Source organism: Callionymus lyra, chromosome 9 (genome assembly GCF_982586985.1).
Source record: "Callionymus lyra chromosome 9, fCalLyr1.hap1.1, whole genome shotgun sequence".
Classification (NCBI taxonomy): Eukaryota; Metazoa; Chordata; class Actinopteri; order Syngnathiformes; family Callionymidae; genus Callionymus; species Callionymus lyra.
This window is the reverse complement of record NC_141826.1, coordinates 17,208,076-17,227,127: the sequence shown is the minus strand read 5'-3', so window position 1 is coordinate 17,227,127 and position 19,052 is coordinate 17,208,076. Positions and strand designations below refer to the sequence as shown.

At 39.5% G+C, this 19,052-nt stretch overlaps 1 protein-coding gene across 1 annotated transcript; it reads right to left on the bottom strand.

Annotated features, from left to right (window-relative positions):
• Positions 1-960: 960 nt before the first annotated feature.
• On the bottom strand, positions 961-14,747 carry LOC148072060 (alpha-1A adrenergic receptor-like). The gene is made up of 2 exons (XM_087799019.1): positions 13,102-14,747; positions 961-2,019 (listed from the first exon to the last, which is right to left on the bottom strand). Exons 1-2 carry the CDS (start codon positions 14,036-14,038, stop codon positions 1,454-1,456), a joined length of 1,503 nt encoding a protein of 500 aa, XP_087655145.1. The 5' UTR covers positions 14,039-14,747; the 3' UTR covers positions 961-1,453.
• Between the last annotated feature and the right edge of the window lie 4,305 nt (positions 14,748-19,052).

The window sequence follows — 19,052 nt, the reverse complement described above, 5'->3', positions numbered from 1 at the left end:
TGTTGTGCGACGCGAGGGCGTATTTAGTGTTGTCGTGCAGGCCACAACAGTGCGTTTGTTCTATTGGCTGTCAAGAAGAGGATATAAATTAAAGGGAGGCTCAAGAAAAGTGTGATTAGAAGGAACGCGATGGGAGGGAAAGATTTTCTTTTGTCAGATAAGGAGTGAGAGATTGTGTTGAGGTGTGGAGAATGTTGATGTCTTTTTGACGTTTGTTTTTCACTTCATTCGTCATTAGCTTCTGTTGTTCAGATGAAGACTTTTCTTCCTTTGCCACCTTTGATACATGTTGAAAGGAAAGGACTAAAAACGTATTACAATATTGCTAAATTAAACCAATACATTAAGTTATAATAGAAATATGATCAAATTTTATTTTAATTCATTTCTTTTCCTTGAGCCCTAATGGGTGACTATGGCCTATCCAAGCCATTTTTATCTATTTTCATCTGCATATTTTTGTTTTTTGAGCATTTTAAGGATTTCTGAGATGAGTTGGATGGTGACTTGAATCCATCTGGATTCAGGATGGTTTTGAAGGATCGGTCATTCACTTGTATGGCATCTTATCGCTGCAGTGCAAGTTAGCTACTTTCAGAACTAGCAAAACTTGACTTTATAATAGGATTAAATCACTAAAATTGTGTGTCTGTAGTAGCTTTTCTAGTTTTATGTATAATTTGAAAACGGGGTGATAAATGTATAGAATAAAAATCTATGCAAAATAAAATTGGAAAAAAATCAAGTTATAGTTAATGTATAATAAAATGGTAAATTATTATATGATCTAGAGCAACTATATGTAACATTTTGTCATTTTTTTTCTCTTTCATATTTTCTGTAATCGTAACCGTCATCATGTATTGGACGGTAAATACCTTTTAAAAATGGCATTTAAATTGAGTTCATTACGTCTAAAATGATTAATCTTCATCTGGAAACATGCGTTTAATGCTTTTTTATTTCAACGTCTACAACAAACACCTCAACAACATCTGAATTAAAGTCCTGATAACATCTTTAATATTAATCATCCACTGATTTTTTTTCAACTTCAACACGGCAAACGAAGCAGGTTATACTCACTGTTCACGACATATTGTAGTGATATCTGGTAACAAACGGGTGATCTATTCACATCATACACTTTACACAACTAATATACAGACTTTTATATACTGAGGTGAAGGAAAAACCAAAAGTTTTTCATTTCATTATTTTTTTTTTCTCCTTTTTTAAACCAGTGCACATTCTCCTCATCCAACGCGTGTCTCGGTTCGTTTCACAGTTTATTCCGAAGAACACGATGGAAACAGCAGCTGGACTTCTTCCTCCATAACAACGTTGAAAAGCCGCCGACGCATCGAAGACCTACAGTGATGGCAGCGGATCAGTGATGTCCTACATTAACATTCAGCGACAGCGGACGTCGCGCTCCATTTTGTTTCCTGACTCACACCTTGTCGTCTGGGATGATGCAGTCTTTGTTCCGGCCGCCTTCACCCTTGATTCTGGTGAAGGAGAACGAGAAGACGCTGGCGGGGGCGTCCTCGGCGGGTTTGACTCTCCTGAAGTCGCCCCTCATAGATCCCTGTGCGCAGTCCATGTGGCTGCCGGGCAGCAGGTTGGGCGTCGAGGGAGTGGGCGTGCTCCCGCCCCAGATGTAAAGCGGCTCCCCCTCCGGACAGGGAGGGAGACCCTTGCTCAGGTAGCTGGGGCTCGGGCTGGCCGAGGACGGCAGGGTCCGCTGGCTGCCGTTCAGGCAGGTGGAGTTGTGGTCGGTCGAGCCTTTGCGGGAGTGTCCGGACGAGCTGAAGTTGGAGGAGCGGTAGTTGTACGCCCTCCAGCCGGGCCGCTTGCGCTGGTGCCACTGGCAGCGCAGGATGCGGATGAAGGCGAGCTTGAACTCGCGGTTGTAGCAGGGGTAGATGATGGGATTCAGGCAGCTGTTGAAGTAGCCCAGCCAGAAGATCACCTTGAAGAGAATGTCGGGGGGCCGGAGCTCCTGATTAAAAGACCCTGGGAATAGAGAAGACCAGCGTTAGAGGTGCAGTTGAATCTCTTTAAAGACGAATATAAGCGACAAAGTACTTCAAGATCCTCCTCTACACTAAGAACTAAAACGGACAAAGAAGGAGTCACTTCCGGGTCTTAATACTTCGCTTTGTGGAGATAAATGGTCAATGCAGAGTGTCACGGGTAGTTTATTCGCCGCTTCAAGTCAAAAAAATTACAAGCTTTACGATCGATCGGACGCGCTTTCTGCCGGCGACTTTACAATTCAATAGCCCCGGGAGAAACGGTCTCGAACTGTAGAAACATCGCTATATTTAAGGCAAATTTCCAGACCGGGAGGTCCTCCCCCTATCGCCATATTGGTTCCTTCAAGCTTCCTGTGCCACGATCCCCCGCGGAGAGCTCTTCACAATTTGTTTCCTTTTCTAATCATTCAAATGTTCTTGGGTGGGGGTTTCTGTCTCCTAGCCCCCCCCCCCCCATGGATGTGTCCCGCTTCGTTCTTTTGATCCACGACCCAAGGTGTGAAAAGGCAGACAAACGTACGTTTACATAACCGGTGTCATGTCTCTAATTCTGTTCCAAGCTTGTCTTGAGACAGTGTGTCAGTCTGAGTGAAATGTTGATTGTGTATTCAAACGTTTAAGCTCTTAGATGAAGCTAGTAATTTATACTTTATATTTTTATTATCTTTTAGCATTAATTTACGTATGGCGTATACGTATAGTGTATAATAATTTTTAATCTAACAGAACAGAGCCCCCACCCGCCGAAAATGCTCTACTGAGACCAATACCCTCCCTCCCATCATCAGAACCAAGTATGGCATCAATGGGGGACAGAGCTTTTCACCCTCTGGACCTCCATCTGTAATGCTGATACAATAGAACCTTTCAAAAATCACCTCAAAAACCGTCTCTTCAATATAACCTTCTACACCTGATGACTCATTTTCCACCCTCCATCCTTCTTAGTATCCCGTTCTGTATGTGTGTCTTCTTCATTTTTAAAGCATCTTTGTGTTCTTTGAAAAGCGTTATCATAAAAACCCATGTGATTATAAAATCGAAAAATTCAGCTCCAGTGTTCTCAAGATCCCTCCTGGTCCAGAGCAGCATGTTTCCACCCAAAAAGGACTCAAAACTCGGGCGCCAAACCCTCGAGCTGGTAGCGATTTAAAAAAGAGACTTGGTGGAATGAAAGAATGAATCAAGTCAATTACGGGGAAGAAAAAAAATCTACCGTTTCTTGAAACGTCCCACATTTATTCAATTTGAGAGAAAACGGCGGGTTTGGCAGCGCAGAGATGGTTCTGATCCAAGTATCTGTGGAACCCGAGCCTCGTGTTCTGGGACGTCATCCAAGCGTTCATTGCATCAAACGCAACGGACATGCTAACGTAGCCAAAGTGTCTCAGGCATTTGAATGGATTGAACGACTTCAACTGTACAATTAAAGAATTGATTTGTTCTTTAATCGCTGTGGTTGCAGTTCAAACTCCAACCAGAGGGAGGCAGTGTTTGTCTGAAATACAACCGAAGCCTTAAACTGTCTCCAATAATAATTATATTTATTTTAATTGAATTGAATTGTGTTTTATGAGTACTTGATGAAGCATTGCATTTTGACCACCTGTGTATTATTGCTTTGACTAATTCACCACATGTTATCCTTCACTCTGCAGTGGTTAGTTTCTATTAAAAGTGGTGAAATAACAGAGATTTGACAAAGTCTTATTCATGAACATTAAACATAGATTATATAAAATAAGCAAATTCTTGCAAGATCATGGTTCACATTTCATTTGTTTTTGAACTTCATATTTATTCATTTGTTAACTTGTATATTTGATTTTAAATGACACTTTAATGCAAATAAACCCTGAATTAATTGAAAATGTATTTACCATAGTTGAAGTGAGGGGTAAGGGTTGTTAAAAAGGTAGAAGATGCAGCACCCGAAGAAGAGCCCGATACCGGTTTTTGTGTCCTTTTTGTGAATGTATATGATATTGGGAGACAAATCTGTTACTTTCACTTTAAATTGTTTAAAATTAGTGGTGGAAGAAAAAAATCAACACACTGTAAGATCACAATTTTCTTTTAACCATACTGTATCTATTTCAAATAAAACAATATAATAATAATAAAATAAAAAAAATGTTTATGATCCTTCTTTTAGGGATAATAGTTAAATGAAGTGTGTCCAAAATAAAATCATATTTTTCTATTCACAAATTAACAGGAAAACGTTTGCAGCGTTTCATCTCTGCGATGACTGAGAACGAGAGGATACAGTGACTCCAGCAGCTTTTAAAGCTGATGTTTGGTCATATTTTGTTTTTTTTTAAACAAATGAAAGCAGTTACGACTTCATCAAGAGTCATGTGGTCTGTAAATTCTGCAACAACAGAGTCAAGTACTCGACAATACTACACATATATCCTTGTTACTACAGTTTCAAAATATATCGTATTGTTTTATCATGATAGGATACTGCTATATGATCATATTGGCATATTCTTGCTCAAACATTCAGATGTTCTTGGAGAACAAAAACTTCCACCAAACGTACCAGAGCAATTGAAAGTGATACAACTTTGTGCGTCACGATGTGTGTGTGTGTGTGTGTGTATATGTTTGTGTGTGTGTGCGGACTCGTTGCCAGACTCTGATGGAACCAAAGAATGTCGCCCGAGAGAGAGAGAGCGCCTCGTCTTTATCCGCCGCAGATGAATGGGTCACAGTCTCTGGTATTTTCACACGATATTTCAACCGAGCGGTCGCTAAACTGTCTTTGCGACTCGCTAACTTTTTTTTTCTTTTTCCGTAAGGCCTTTTCATATTTCTCTGCCGCTCACTTATCTTCCTCCTCGAATGTTTCTCCGGAGCAGACATGTTTGTGTTCAAGTGCGGCGTTTGTCTGGAAAGGTTGCGGAACAACAGCAGAGGATGTGAGCCCTCCAGCCTCCACACAATGGCTGAGCAGATAACCCTGAGAGGTTTATTGTTGCTGGCGTGCCCTCTTCTGTTAAGAAAAAAAACTTTGCACCTCCTTCCTGAAAACAGATACACCAGCAAACACCGGAACGTCTTAATAGAAGAACATCCTGTTATTGCGTCTAATTGAAGCAGGCGATGCACGTACGCCCGACACACACCTGTAATTACTTCCATTAGGATTTGATTGAAAGGGACGTTTGGCGTTATTGCTCTCGTTCGCGAGCGTCCACGTTACCATGGCGTGAGGCTATTTTCGGAAAATTGGGGTGACATCTCCTCGAGCCCTCGTCCCACACGAGCCGCCCCGCCACGTCGCTCCGGGTCGCCTCGTTTTCCTTTGTGTCGCCTCAGGTGTCGCGTTCTCATTATTTCTAGCCTTCAAGAGTCGTTTCAATTAGCGCCGAGAGCCGAGGAGCACGAGTTCCTCTGCACCTTCATGTTTTTAGAGAAGACCGATTATTGAACGACAGATTTAGGGGTGTTTTTTTGTGTGCAATATAATGACACATGTCGGGAGGAAATATAGTTGGTGCAACACTTGTATCGAGCTTGACCTTTTGAAAGCAAGACATCCTGTATTTTTCTCTGCTGGTGGGAGAAGAAACACTTAATGGATCCCACACACACTAGAGCAGCATATACTGGACACGCCCCTTTTTCTATCATCTTCAACCAGTTTTCTTTTCTACTCGCAACCACCTGCTGATCCATCTGTCATTCCATCTCAACTCATGGTAGGTTTTAGGAGTGTAAGAAAATATCCTTGTCCTTAAATATTGCGACGTCCAAGCGTGTAGATAAGAATATATATATTTTTTCTGTTCACATTTTGCAATTTTATGTACTGTATTTTCGAGACATTGTGTTTTAGCTAATGTAGCGTCTTGGCGGACTTGTTTTTTTATTTAATTTTAGTTTGCAGCAGCTTATTTTATGATAATTCCTGCCTTAATAGAAAGACGAACACAAATCATTCCCAATCATCAACTTTAGTAGTCTATCAATTTGTTTTTTGTAAGAAAAGAGCTTTTTATAAACAACAAGCTTTTTTATTGGTAGAATTACAATATTTATCGATATTCAACAGGACTGCATTGTCTATTGAATAAACAATTAACATGGAAATATTCATTTATTCCCGTTTTATTCCTTTAATGTTAAATACAAATGTAGATACCTCTGCCTGAATTTGATAATCTGATGTAATTTTTTTTTACTTGGCTATGACGGTTTCCTGCAAATAAATTCTTAAACCCTATATACTGTATATATCCCAACAGTATCGCAATATATATTCTATTGTTGTCCCTGTATCGTGATGCGTATCATATCTCCAGATTCTTGGCAAAACCCACTCCTAGTATGTTCCATCGTTTGCTTTATTTAGCGAGCGGTTGTTTAGCCGGCAGCTAACAAAACACAAGGTCAATACAGCTCCTTTGATGTATGTGCAACTCCAGCTTTAAGGTAATTGCTTAAAGACACTTTCAAGATTCATTATCTCCCCCTCGACCCCTTTTACCCAGACCTCGCTCTCACCGAACATAATGACTCGTGGCTTCTTGTCTTAATTGATTTTCTTTTGCTCAAATGAAGTAAGTAAGTTAGTCAAGGTTAGTTGTCTTTTTTTTAAATGAATCGATACTCGCGTAATGTTTTTTTTATATTCTTTTGGCTTTCAAATTATATTTCCATACATAGTTTACAATAGTATTTTCCTATTTGCAATTAACATTTTTGTGTTGCAATTTAACTTCCTGCCACTAGATGGCAGCAGTCATTACATCATCCGCAGCTTAAGGTACAATCAAATCCTGCGAGATCTCGGCTATGACTGAGGATGAGAGGATACAGTCGACTCCAGCAGCTTTAAAAAAAACAAATGAAAGCAGTTATGACTTCGCCAAGAGTTCTCGTCAATACACACCCGCACTCGCAAGGTTAGGGTCACAGTTCACATGAGGTAACGCCAACATGTAGCCACAATATGAGCTATATTCAAGTTTAACAAATGTATGACACATCTTGGGCGGAAGGTTCGCGGCTTCTATGCCTTTCTATCGACACATTTCTGTATCGTCACATGCTAGAGTTGAAAGATCTCAAATGGAAATCAGATCCCAAATATTACGATGTGGAATTGCATCAAAACCTTTTGCCTTTTCACTTGATAATGAAGGTACAATTCTGCGTCTCTGACCCACCAATTTGACTTTCCTCTGCCCTTAGACCCCCCCAGCAGATTAAACGTATTTTTCAGATGCATCTTGAGAGATTGTCTCCAGGATCAAACGACTTGTGAGGTACAAGTAGGGGAACTTTTTCAGGATCTACTCCAAGGTTTGGTCACCAGAACGATCACAGCCTCCTGGAGACTTGAGACGCTGAACAGATCTGTCGGTGAACCTCTGATTACAACCAAAACCCTGAGATTCCTGAACTCACTTCCAACCGGGAAATAACTTTCTATTCTTATCCAACCGAGAACCACGGTCACAAACTTGGAGGAACTTCATTTCCCTCCGTAGGTTTGCGTTTCACTGCTCTGTGAACATTCATGTGTCGACCCAAGAATGTGTCTTGAAATTACGTTTCCATGTCGCCGGAGAAACACTTTTGAGCCAGTGAGCTGCTTTTTGTCGAAAGAAAATTGAGTGTAACGTTGAGTTGTGATGATGTTAACATCTGAGGTTTGTGCGTTTTATTTTCAAGAACATGTTGGAAGAATTTTACCTGTAAAAGGAGTTTTCGGGGTCTAAGAATGTGCCGAGACCAGTGATGCAAGTGTAGTGAGGTGAAGATCAACTTCTCGATGAAGCTCAACATCTACAATTCATCCTCACAGTTTACTTGTCATGGCGTCAGGTTGTGGAAGCAGCCGTTCAAGCAAATATTCACAAACTTCTAGGGATGAAAATAAATCAAAACTTCTCCATCCTGGTACCGTCACTTTGATACCAGTTTCTGATCAATACTTTTCCCCTTATCAATTTTATAATATACATTTTAACAAAAGATGAAATGGCATTTACACATGCTGAGAAGGTCGTTGTCAAGGGTATCCTAACTTTGCAACAAAAAACGAAGAATGTTGCGATGGTAGGTTCTAATGAAGCAAAGAACCAAAGCTTTCCAAAACGAACGACAACAGAGAGTGTTTCCTGGGTTCAGCTACAGCTCTTATCCATTAAAAAGACAAAAGAAAAAAAACAAAATAATAAAGTCTCAGAGCTGTGATTTTTCTACAAAACATCTTCTCAAAATAATACCAGTTATTAACAAAATACATAAATTAATAGAATAGAATATCAGTTGTTATCATCATACAATTATTAGAACCAAAAACAAGTTTTTATTCATATTTTCCGGTAAAAAAATACTGTTCCCTCCATTATTATTATTACCAATTTCCCAGAGGAGATTAGTAAAGTTTATCCATCTATTAGAAGTCTCACTTCAACAGGAGACTGCTGTTATAGCTCAAAGTCCAAGACCATGGTGCTCACATAGTGTTTAAGTATAGTTTGCATAGGTTCAACCGATTTGTTTCTGGCCCCCCCTACTGTTTGAAGGATGTAATTGAAGATGAAGGACGATAAATGACATAATTAATTCAATGATTTCCGATTTTGTTTTTGTCAAGGAACGCTGCTATTTTTGTGTGTGTGTGTATATATATATATATATATAACTTTGTATATGTACTTTTTTTTTTTTTTTAAGTATTTCGTAATTTCAATATTTATTTATTCATGTTTTTATGCATGTTATTATACTTTTTTTTTTTTTTTTTTGGTGACATTTGTTTGCAGTATTCAAATAGAGGAGGCTAATCGAACTTAATTTTGAGTCAGTGACGTATTTATATACGATTTATATAATTAATAGTCATTCATAATTTTCAACAATGTCTTGAAATTCTGTGTCTCCGGAACCAGACGGGCTGTAAACAGATTTTTGACGTTTAAAAAAAAAAAAAAGAACACTAACAAGGTAACTTTAATTCAGTCCTGAATATTCCTCTTCAAGCTTTTCAGTTTCAACATGTATTTAAATTTAGACCGCAGAAGATCTCCGGTGAAACTTCCTGCTCAGCAGCTAGTGGATGAAATAGCTGCGTAATAAGAAGTGTGAGACAGGAAGTCCCAGTCTGTGGGTGGAAACTAATGAATAGTCCGGCAGCAGCTCAACAGTCTGATCACAAGTTGGGAGGAAATGAGCAGAGAAACAAACTTCAAGTGGAAACATCTCCTAAGAAGCCGCCGTGAAACAAAGAAATGCCAAGTTTCGAGCGTCGTGTACGAGGGTCTCGCTGTGTCGGGTTCTCGTGTCGTGGATCGGAGCGAAGCCATCGACGTGGTCTGAGGATTACGCACAGAAACGCTCTCGTGGGAGTCTCTTGGCAGTTTGTCGATCAGCGTTACGTAAACACCTCCCCCTCCTTGGACCCCTCCATCCATACACTTGGCTCAGTGATGTGAGAACGCAGCGTAAATAATCCTTACGTGACCAGGATCACTGATCCGGCCCTCGGGTGATAATGTGTGGGGGTCCATGTGACGAGGTGATGAGTGGAGCTCAAAGCCAGGTGGGACGCACACTCCCCGAAGACCACCGTCCACACACACACACACACACACCAAACACTAATCCACACAGCAACACGGGAATAGTGTCATAATCTTTACTCTAATCCTGAACCTAATTGTCTAATTTACAGGGTTTGTTTCTTGGCGGGAACACATTTAAGAACAAAATAAAGTCACATTTTTTGGATTCATTATTGTTGGAAGTTTTTTTTTGAAGATGATTAAAATAAAAACTTGGGGAGTGTATTGGCAAGAATAAGGGTCAACGATACGATACATTGCGATCCTCTAGTAACAAGAATATATTTGTAGTATTGTCGAGTACTTGACTCTGGTGTTGCAGAATTTACAGACCACATGACTCTTGACGAAGTCGTAACGGTTTTAATTTGTTTTGAAACCAAAATATGTCCAAACATCAGCTTTTAAAAGCTGCTGGAGTCACTGTATCCTCTCGTCCTCATTCATCGCAGAGATCTCACAGGGTTTCTTACGAGTATGTAATGACTGCTGCCATCTAGTAAGTTTAATAGCGTCACAAAAATGAAAAAAAAAAGATAGATATTTGCATGTTAATTGTAACTAAATTGTAACTAAAAACATTTTGTTTTACACACATTGGAATATAAACCGTTAAAGAACAATGATTAAAAAAACGAATTTGAAAGGGAAATATAAAAAAGTGTTGTTTAATACTATATGTATATGTAACAAATTGTATCGTGAAAAAGAAAGATTTCGATATTAAAGTGTATCGATATTTTCTTCCACTCTTTCTTAAAAGGCTTTAAAATTACTGTGTGTTGAGCTTTTTGAAATAAAAAATTATAATTCTAAATATAAATTGTTATGATAAAAAAGTATGGATTATGGAAAGACACCTTGAATATGTGGTAAAAACAATATATAATAAATCATATTTTATGGTAAAGGCTGTATGTTAGAACTCAATATAAATAAATAAATATTTAAAAGTAATTTATACTGTAAAAAATTAAAAACAAAGTTTCCCTTTTTTTTAGGGAGAATTGTTTTTTTTGTTTTTTTAAGATGGAGGGAACTAAGAAATAGGAAACGTAGTTTTCATATTTGTAGTATTGTCGAGTACTTGAATCTGGTGTTGCAGAATTTACAGACCACATGACTCTTGACGAAGTCGTAACTGCTTTCATTTATTTTAAAACAGAAATATGTCCAAACATCAGCTTTAAGAGCTGCTAGAGTCAACTGTATCCTCTCGTCCTCAGTCATAGCCGAGATAATACAGAGATAACTTTTTTAAATGAAAAATTGAACACAAAATATACACTTATGATAAAAATCTATGGATTATGGAAAGACACAATATTTATAATGAATAAATAATATTTTATGGCATATGCTGTATGATAGAACTCAATATTTAAAACTTATTTATACTATAGAAACTCAAAAATGGAATATGTTTTTAAAAGATTGACCGAGGAAATGCAGTTTTTATATTGGTATTATTGTTATTATTAAAAAATGCTTTACATGCATTAACATTTCAAGTTTATTGAACTAAAATAATGAACATATGTCATGGCTTCACACCAACACTGAAAAGGCCTGTATATTTAAAACGGTACGTATTTATCAAGTTAAATGAACCGTATTATTATTATCCAGCAAACGATAAAGCAGGAGGATTTACGTCCGACAGCACAAGTCTGTTCACTGGCACTTAACGACATGACAAGATATTTATTATCTCATAAAACATCTTCTCTCTCCGTAATTAGGTCTTTTGTGGTTAAAAATGCTCGCGGACGACTCGCGGCGTCATCGCCAGTGTTTGTGTTTCGCACTGATTCACTGCAGTGATGTTTGGCAGCTGAACTCTTGTATTGACCTGATGCAGTGTGTGGTGTGATGTAGGTGCAGAGTATTCATATCTGGATGTGTCATGATGGACACGACTACATCCTGAGCGGTACATGTAACTCCTACTGCGACTTTAATGAGGATGTAAAAGTAAGTGACCGCTATTCATGTTCGGGGGTGCCTCCGTTACGATCCACCACATGTCGGCTTCGACGCCTCTTTTTTTTTATGAGCCTAATAACTTCCCTGGTGATAATTAACTTAAGTGAATAATTAAAGTGAAGACTGGAACTAAGAGGGAATGTTGATTAACGTCAAACCTCAATCAAGATCACAGGTTTGTCTGCATGAGGCTGTGGACGCCATTTTGAAGGAGATTACCTAAGTAGACTCTAAAGAACATATTAACTCAAAGTACTGATTATTTTAAGGGCTTTATTCAATATACATATAAATACTTTTTTTTCTTTCTTACAAATCAACTCCTTTTAACAACTTATGCAACTTATCCTGGCTGTGACTGAGGACGAGAGGATACAGTCGACTCCAGCAGCTTTTAAAGCTGATGTTTGGACATATTTTAGTTTCAAAACAAATGAAAACAGTTACGACTTTGTCAAGAGTCATGTGGTCTGTAAATTCTGCAACACCAGAGTCAAGTACTCGACAATACTACATATATATACTTGAGTTATTACACAATATTGTTTTAAAATATTGCTACTTAAACTACTGAAATGCTCAAGTACTTTTTTATTTTATTTATTTATTTGTGTATTTCAAATAATTGTTGTGATGTGTCAACAATAAAGTAATTCATAGTTTAAAATTCACAAATTTTAAACAATGTTTGTATATATTATTCCACCACTATTCACACTTCACCTAAGACCTTTTTTTTTTCTTTTTAAATCAAAATAGTTTGAGTCTTGTGTACATTATTTTTCAGAATGGCTGCAGCTAGCGCTGTTATAAGCTAGTTACACTAGCAAGTTCACTTCTGTTACAGGTAAACAATAACAAACACACCAAATAAAATCTAATGGAAACTTGTCCTCTTGAGACCTTGGCTCCTACAAAGACTTTAAGTGATGGCTGTATGTGATGAGATATAAAGAAATGGTAAACACTTATCCTAATAGGGTAATTTCAACATGAACATTAATCTGCTTTGATCTGAAAACAACATTATGAAGACTTTATAAAATAACTTTCATTACAAAGTTTTTACAAAGAATTAAAGGTGGCTAAATTTGCTAAAATTATTCTTTTTTTTAGGATTTTATATACAAGCATTATTTCATATACAACTTTTAAATTGACTGTATTTATGTTGGCGCAACAAGTGTTTGTTTTTTTGCTAAATAATGTAATTATATATTTATTTTCTAAATCTATTCTAAGAAAAACATGTTAAATGTGAGGAAAACATGTTCTTGGTAAACGCAAAACTACAAATATTTGTATTACAAGTGATATTAAAACGTGTATCATGTAACTTGCAAAATATAACTTAGTAATATAAAATATAACTTAGTAAAAATGAACAATATTGAGAATTTAAAGTGCATTAAAAGAGCTCATTGGACAGAAAAGACGACGCAACCGAACCTGAAGAGACAGAAGTTTCTCGGGGGGCCAGAACTCACCTATGGGCAGAGCCACGAAGAAGGGGAGCCAGCACAGGGTAAACATGCCCACCACGACCCCCAAAGTCTTGGCCGCCTTCTTCTCCCTGGAGAACTTGAGCAGCTTGACGGTCAGAGAACTCCTCTGCTGGTGCGCGCGGCTCTTGGCCGGATCCTCGTTGACCTGTGACCCTTTGTGGATCCTGAGGGTCAACTCTCCGGAGTTCATCCTCTCGCGCATCACCCCGGCCTCCAGGTTCTTGGTGGTCCTCTTGGCCACGATGTAGACCCGGCAGTACATGGACAGGATGACCACCAGGGGGATGTAGAAGGAGCCCAGCGAGGAGAAGAGCGCGTAAAAGGGCTCCTCGGTGATGAAGCACACGTTGTGGTTCGGGGACGGGGGCTGCTTCCACCCGAGCAGGGGTCCTATGGAGATGACCACGGACAGGACCCAGACCCCCAGCATGGCCAGCAGCGCCCGCTTCTCCGTCACGATGCCCGGGTAGCGCAGCGGGTAACTGACGCCGATGTAGCGGTCGATGGAGATGACGCACAGGCTCATGATGGACGCGGTGCAGCACAGCACGTCCACCGCCGCCCAGACGTCGCAGAAGATCCGGCCGAACACCCAGCAGCTCAGGACCTCCAGGGTGGCGGAGACCGGCAGCACCGTGGTGCCCAGCAGGAGGTCCGCGATGGCCAGGTTGATGATGAAGTAGTTGGTGGGCGTGCGCAGGTGCCGGTTGCAGACCACCGACAGGATGACCAGGATGTTGCCCGCGATGGCGAACACGATGAAGGCGGCCAGGACCAGCCCGAGCGGGACGGCGCGCGTGAGGTCCACCTCGCCGCACAGCGAGAGGTTCCCCGCGGAGCCGCCGCCGGTGCTGGAGGAGTTGCCGTCCCCGGGCGAGGAGCCGTTGTTCCAGGGGACATCCTCAGTGCTGGCGCTCATGGTGAGTCAGCGGGTCCTCCATAGCAGGGGGTCGGGGTCTCTTACCCAGTGGCTCGCGCGGGAGAGAAGATCCCAAGTTTCCATGTGTGGGGTTCGAGTCCCCGCCGCCGCGCGCGCACGCACTGATGCGCCTCCCCGGCTCTCTCTCTCTCTCTGTGCGTGCGTGCGCGCTCCCTCCTCGGAGTCCAGCTGCAGATCTGACCAGTGTCCAGACGAGCAACAACAAAAAAAAAAGGGGAACCAGAGAGCGTTGGTTCCATCAGGGGGAGGATCCTCCTACAAGGTGCTGCCAGTTGCCAACTTATCCTGGCTGTGACTGAGGACGAGAGGATACAGTGACTCCAGCTGCTGATTGGACATATTTTGGTTTAAAAAACAAATGAAGGCAGTAACAACTTCGTCAAGAGTCATGTGTTCTGTAAATTCAGCAACACCAGAGTCAAGTACTTGACAATACTACACATATATTCTTAGTAGAGTTAGAATTTTCTACTTCAACTACGCACAAGTACTTTTTATTAAGAAAATCAAAATCAAGTCAATGGTCCAAGAGACCAGACGTGCAACTAAAAACTTCACACGAGCAACAACTAAAAAAAAAAAAGAAAAAAAAGGGGAACGAGAGAGCGTTGGTTCCATCAGGGGGAGGATCCTCTTACAAGGTGCTGCCAGTTGCCAACTTATCCTGGCTGTGACTGAGGACGAGCGGATACAGTCGACTCCAGCAGCTTTTAAAAGCTGATGTTTGGACATATTTTGGTTTAAAACAAATTAAAGCAGTTACGACTTCGTCAAGAGTTCAAGATTCAGAACTACCAAAAATGAAACTTTATAAAACACAAAAAGCAATGGAATCAATAAAAAAAAAAACTATTTTCATGTGACTTCAGATTTGTCTTTCTCTGTAGTAGCTTCACTTCATATACTATAAGGTTGTATGGAAAATATAGATATATTGAAATGTTTTTCTTCACGATACTATTTCTATATTGAACAACACTATATATATATATTTTTTGCCTTCAAATTATTTTTTATTATCATAGATATTTAATGGTCTTTATTTCAATCATTTGTCTGAAACATAAAATACCTTCAAATCTTCGCAGCTAACAAAACGATGAAAACCTGGTGGTGACTGAGGACGAGGGGATACAGTGGACTCCACTAGATTTTTAAAGCTGATGTTTGGACATATTTCAGTTTCAAAACAAATGAAAGCAGTTACGACTTCGTCAAGAGTCATGTGTTCTGTAAATTCTGCAACACCAGAGTCAAGTACTCGACAATACTACAAATATATTCTTGTTACTAGAGTTAGAATTTTCTACTTTAAGAGTCCAGACGTGCAACTAAAGACTTCACACGAGCAACAATAACAACAACAAAAGAGGAACCAGAGAGCGTTGGTTCCATCAGGGGGAGGATCCTACAAGGTGCTGCCAGTTTGAGACGACACTTCCTGCCAAAACAATACGGCGATAAAAAAAAAACATTTATTCAGGACAAAAACAATACTGTGTGAATATTATTAGCAAAGATAATGAATGAGGGGGAATTCCCGGTTTATTTATTACACTTCTGTTCGTAATACAATATTCGTCCGGAAAAAGGATTAATGACTTATGGATTTTAGCTCAAACATATTAAATATTTATCGTCTCTCCTTCCTCGTTGATCTTTTATGTCACTCCGAATAAAAATCCACACGTTTTTTCATTATAGTTTTATCTAAGCATTACTAACAAGACAATGATTATGATTATTAATTCAAACCAAATCCTTCATACTTTGTAAAAGCAAGTCTTAGCCCTATATGAATTATAAAAAGACACTATTTTTCAAGTGGCTTCCAACACGGTTGATGACGTCACTCAAATCCCTGGTGGAGCCAAGGTCTCAAACACAATTGGGTATAATGTACATGCTCTAAACTTAACCTTTATAAAGCCAAGATGAAAAAGTAAAATGTTGATTTCTGGTGAACTTGATGGTAAAATGAAGGGTGTTGTGAAGTGAGTGATGTACTTGCTAGCTTAGATACCAATGGTAGAAATGGGGTATGTGACCCCAGATTTGTCTTTCTCTGTAGTAGGTTCACTTTATATACTATAAGGTTGTATGGAAAATATAGATATATTTAAATGGTTTTCTTCACAATACCATTTCTATATTGAACAACACTATTTTGCCTTCAAATTATATTTTATTATCATAGATATTTAATGTTTCTATTTCAATCATGTGTCTGTGACATAAAATACCTTCAAATCTTCGCAGAAAAACAAAACAATGAAAACCTGATGGTGACTGAGGACGAGGGGATACAGTGGACTCCAGCAGATTTTTAACGCTGATGTTTGGACATATTTCGGTTTCAAAACGACTTCGTCAAGAGTCATGTGGTCTGTAAATTCTGCAACACCAGAGTCAAGTATTCGACAATACTACAATATATACTTGTTACTCCAGTATACTCCAGATACTATATATCGTACCGTTGCCTCTGTTGCAATCCTGTCAGATTCTTGCCAATACACACCACTAATATGCTTACCTTATTAAAAATGTATAGCTATCCCAGCACAACATAGAAGTCTAGTTGTCCAGAATTAGTCAATAATCCAGTGGCTTTTTGCGAACCTCCATATATCCTCTTATCTATTAAGAGTTTGATCAAGATGAACTGGGTGTGTAACTGATAACCAGCTGCCCAAACAACGACTTAAATCAAGTCAGCATTTCTCTACTGTAACTTTGTTCTGTATTACCCTTCAGTTCGGTGAACTCTGTGCTTTATTGTCAAATGTTCTGACGACGGTCCGCCTTAAGGCCTCTAAAGGCCAATAAAAGCTTTCAAGTGGTCCTGACTGAAGATGAAACGTGTCCCTGTCCAGGTTTATAGATACAGCGACCATGTGCCGGCGGTCTCTCGTCTGCTGAGACGGCGACACGTTCTGCCACGTCAAAACACTTTTCATTGAATTTTCCGATAAAGAGAAGCCCAAGATGGTGAAACCAGAATCGGGGGGAATTGAATGTTCTGCGTTTAATTCGATTGAACCGAACCAGGCGTGTAATCTTAGAACCTCCCGTTTTTTTTGAAAATAAAACATTAAATTCCTGCCCCTTTTTAATAAGATTCACTGAGTTTGTTTTTATTGCGGGGCCCCAAAACATTTTTGGGATGTTTAAGCAGGCAGATTTAGGGGTTAAGCTCGGGAGGTCAGGTGTAGATAACAAAAATCACATACAATCTCTGGGTCCATAACTAGGATGTCTTGTCAAATGGATTCCTCTTTTGGGCAGAAGCTTCGCGCTGCAATCTTGTTTTGGAAGTGAGCTGCGTTCGCCGGGAGCTGCTGATTTAATGGTGGCTAGAGATCAGAAAAAAAATGCACATTCCTTGTGAGGATCGTTCTGCGATGCCGATTTCAGAGATGAGTCTTAGTTATGTGCTTGACTTTAAATAATACTTACTGCCTTTTAGTACACCTTCATCAAAGATGGGCTGATGGTTATTGGTACCATGAGATGATGACAGATAAACACTTAGTGTCTTATTATTTTCCGCTGATATCCTTTGTCATCTGTAGTTTGGATCATGATGGTTCTACTATTTCCATTGTAAATGTCTTTATTAGGGTTCACCATCAACCCGAACCAGGTTACCCTGGTCTGCGTGTCCAGAATGTCTTCGGTAGCACCAGAGGACCAGAGAGATTGTATCATCTTGTTCTTCCTCTTTATTTCTCTGTGTTCTTGTTCTTATTTTTATGAATAATTGCTGAATTGCTGTGTCTAATTGGAAAAAAACAATTTCCCGAAGGAGACCTCCTGAGGGATCAATAAAGTTCTACCTAATCTAACCTATCAACAATTCAGGAGAAACTTGCGAGGAGGTTAAATAGTGGAAAATAAAGAACTAGAGAAGAAACTATTTGTGCTTGATGGAGTCTACTGACTTCTTCAAGAAACATCTTAAGACATTTTTATTTGTTCAGGCTTTTCCTTGATTTTCTGGAACTCCTGTGTTGTTCTCAGTATTATCTTGACCTTTAAGGTATATACTTTATTGAATATTGTTTTGATTGTTTAAGCGCTTTGTGACCCTGGTCTGGAAAAGCGTTATATAAATACAAATTACTTACTTTATCGGTCGGACTCGGACCTCACTGAGTAAAAGCCGGAACATGTGAGCCCAGATTCCCCGGATGTTAACCAGGCAAAGAATATGTTCTTGAATGGTATGTGTTGTCAGGATGTTGTAGGCAGGACCCATGCCAGGTGCTTGCCAATGCAGAGCTGTATTAGTTAGACTTGACCATGAATGAGAATAAACAAAACTTGAGTCTCACTGCTGTACAAGATGGTGTTTGTAGCTCTGTCTTCACTTAGTCATTTTCCCAAACCCTTTCAGTGTTTGAGGTATTTAGAGATTCAGAGAAAACTGGTGTTTTCTAACTGGTGTATGGAGGACTTTGAACGTCCCAATGACCCTAGGTGCTATGATGTTGGGGGTGACCAGCTCTGGTAGGGATCCCAGGAATCCACAAGTGGGGATTCACGAACCGCTATTAGAGAAAATGGTCCATAGAAAGACGATCACAACGAATCTTCATGGAGAATTATAAACATAATCCTGGGGCCTCATCTAAGAAGTTTGTGCATCTTCTACTAAATACAGTCGTTCACTCCAATGCAGAAAATAGTGCACGTACAAAAATATTCAGATGTTTGATTCTGCACTTACACACACTTTTCCTTTGTACATCCCAATCGATGTAGATTTAAACGCAGCCTTGTCAGTCCCTTTCCACGCCTTCATTTACATATCTAAATCATAAGTTTAAATGAACATGTGAAGTCATGATTTTTCTCTCCGCGATCAGAAAAAAACAAAAGAAAACATGAATGTAAACTGGATTAAAAGTTTATATTCGTTCATTTTAAACATTTCTGACATGGATCACACACTTAAATTTAAATTGGTGCAGATGAGCTTCGGTGTAAA

Coding starts and splice junctions, on each gene's coding strand:
- LOC148072060 (XM_087799019.1), bottom strand. CDS start 14,038: ATGAGCGCCAGCACTGAGGATGTCCCCTGGAACAACGGCTCCTCGCCC. Junction 2,020..13,101: donor CTTCGTGGCTCTGCCCATAG/GTGAGTTCTGGC, acceptor CTCTATTCCCAG/GGTCTTTTAATCAGGAGCTC.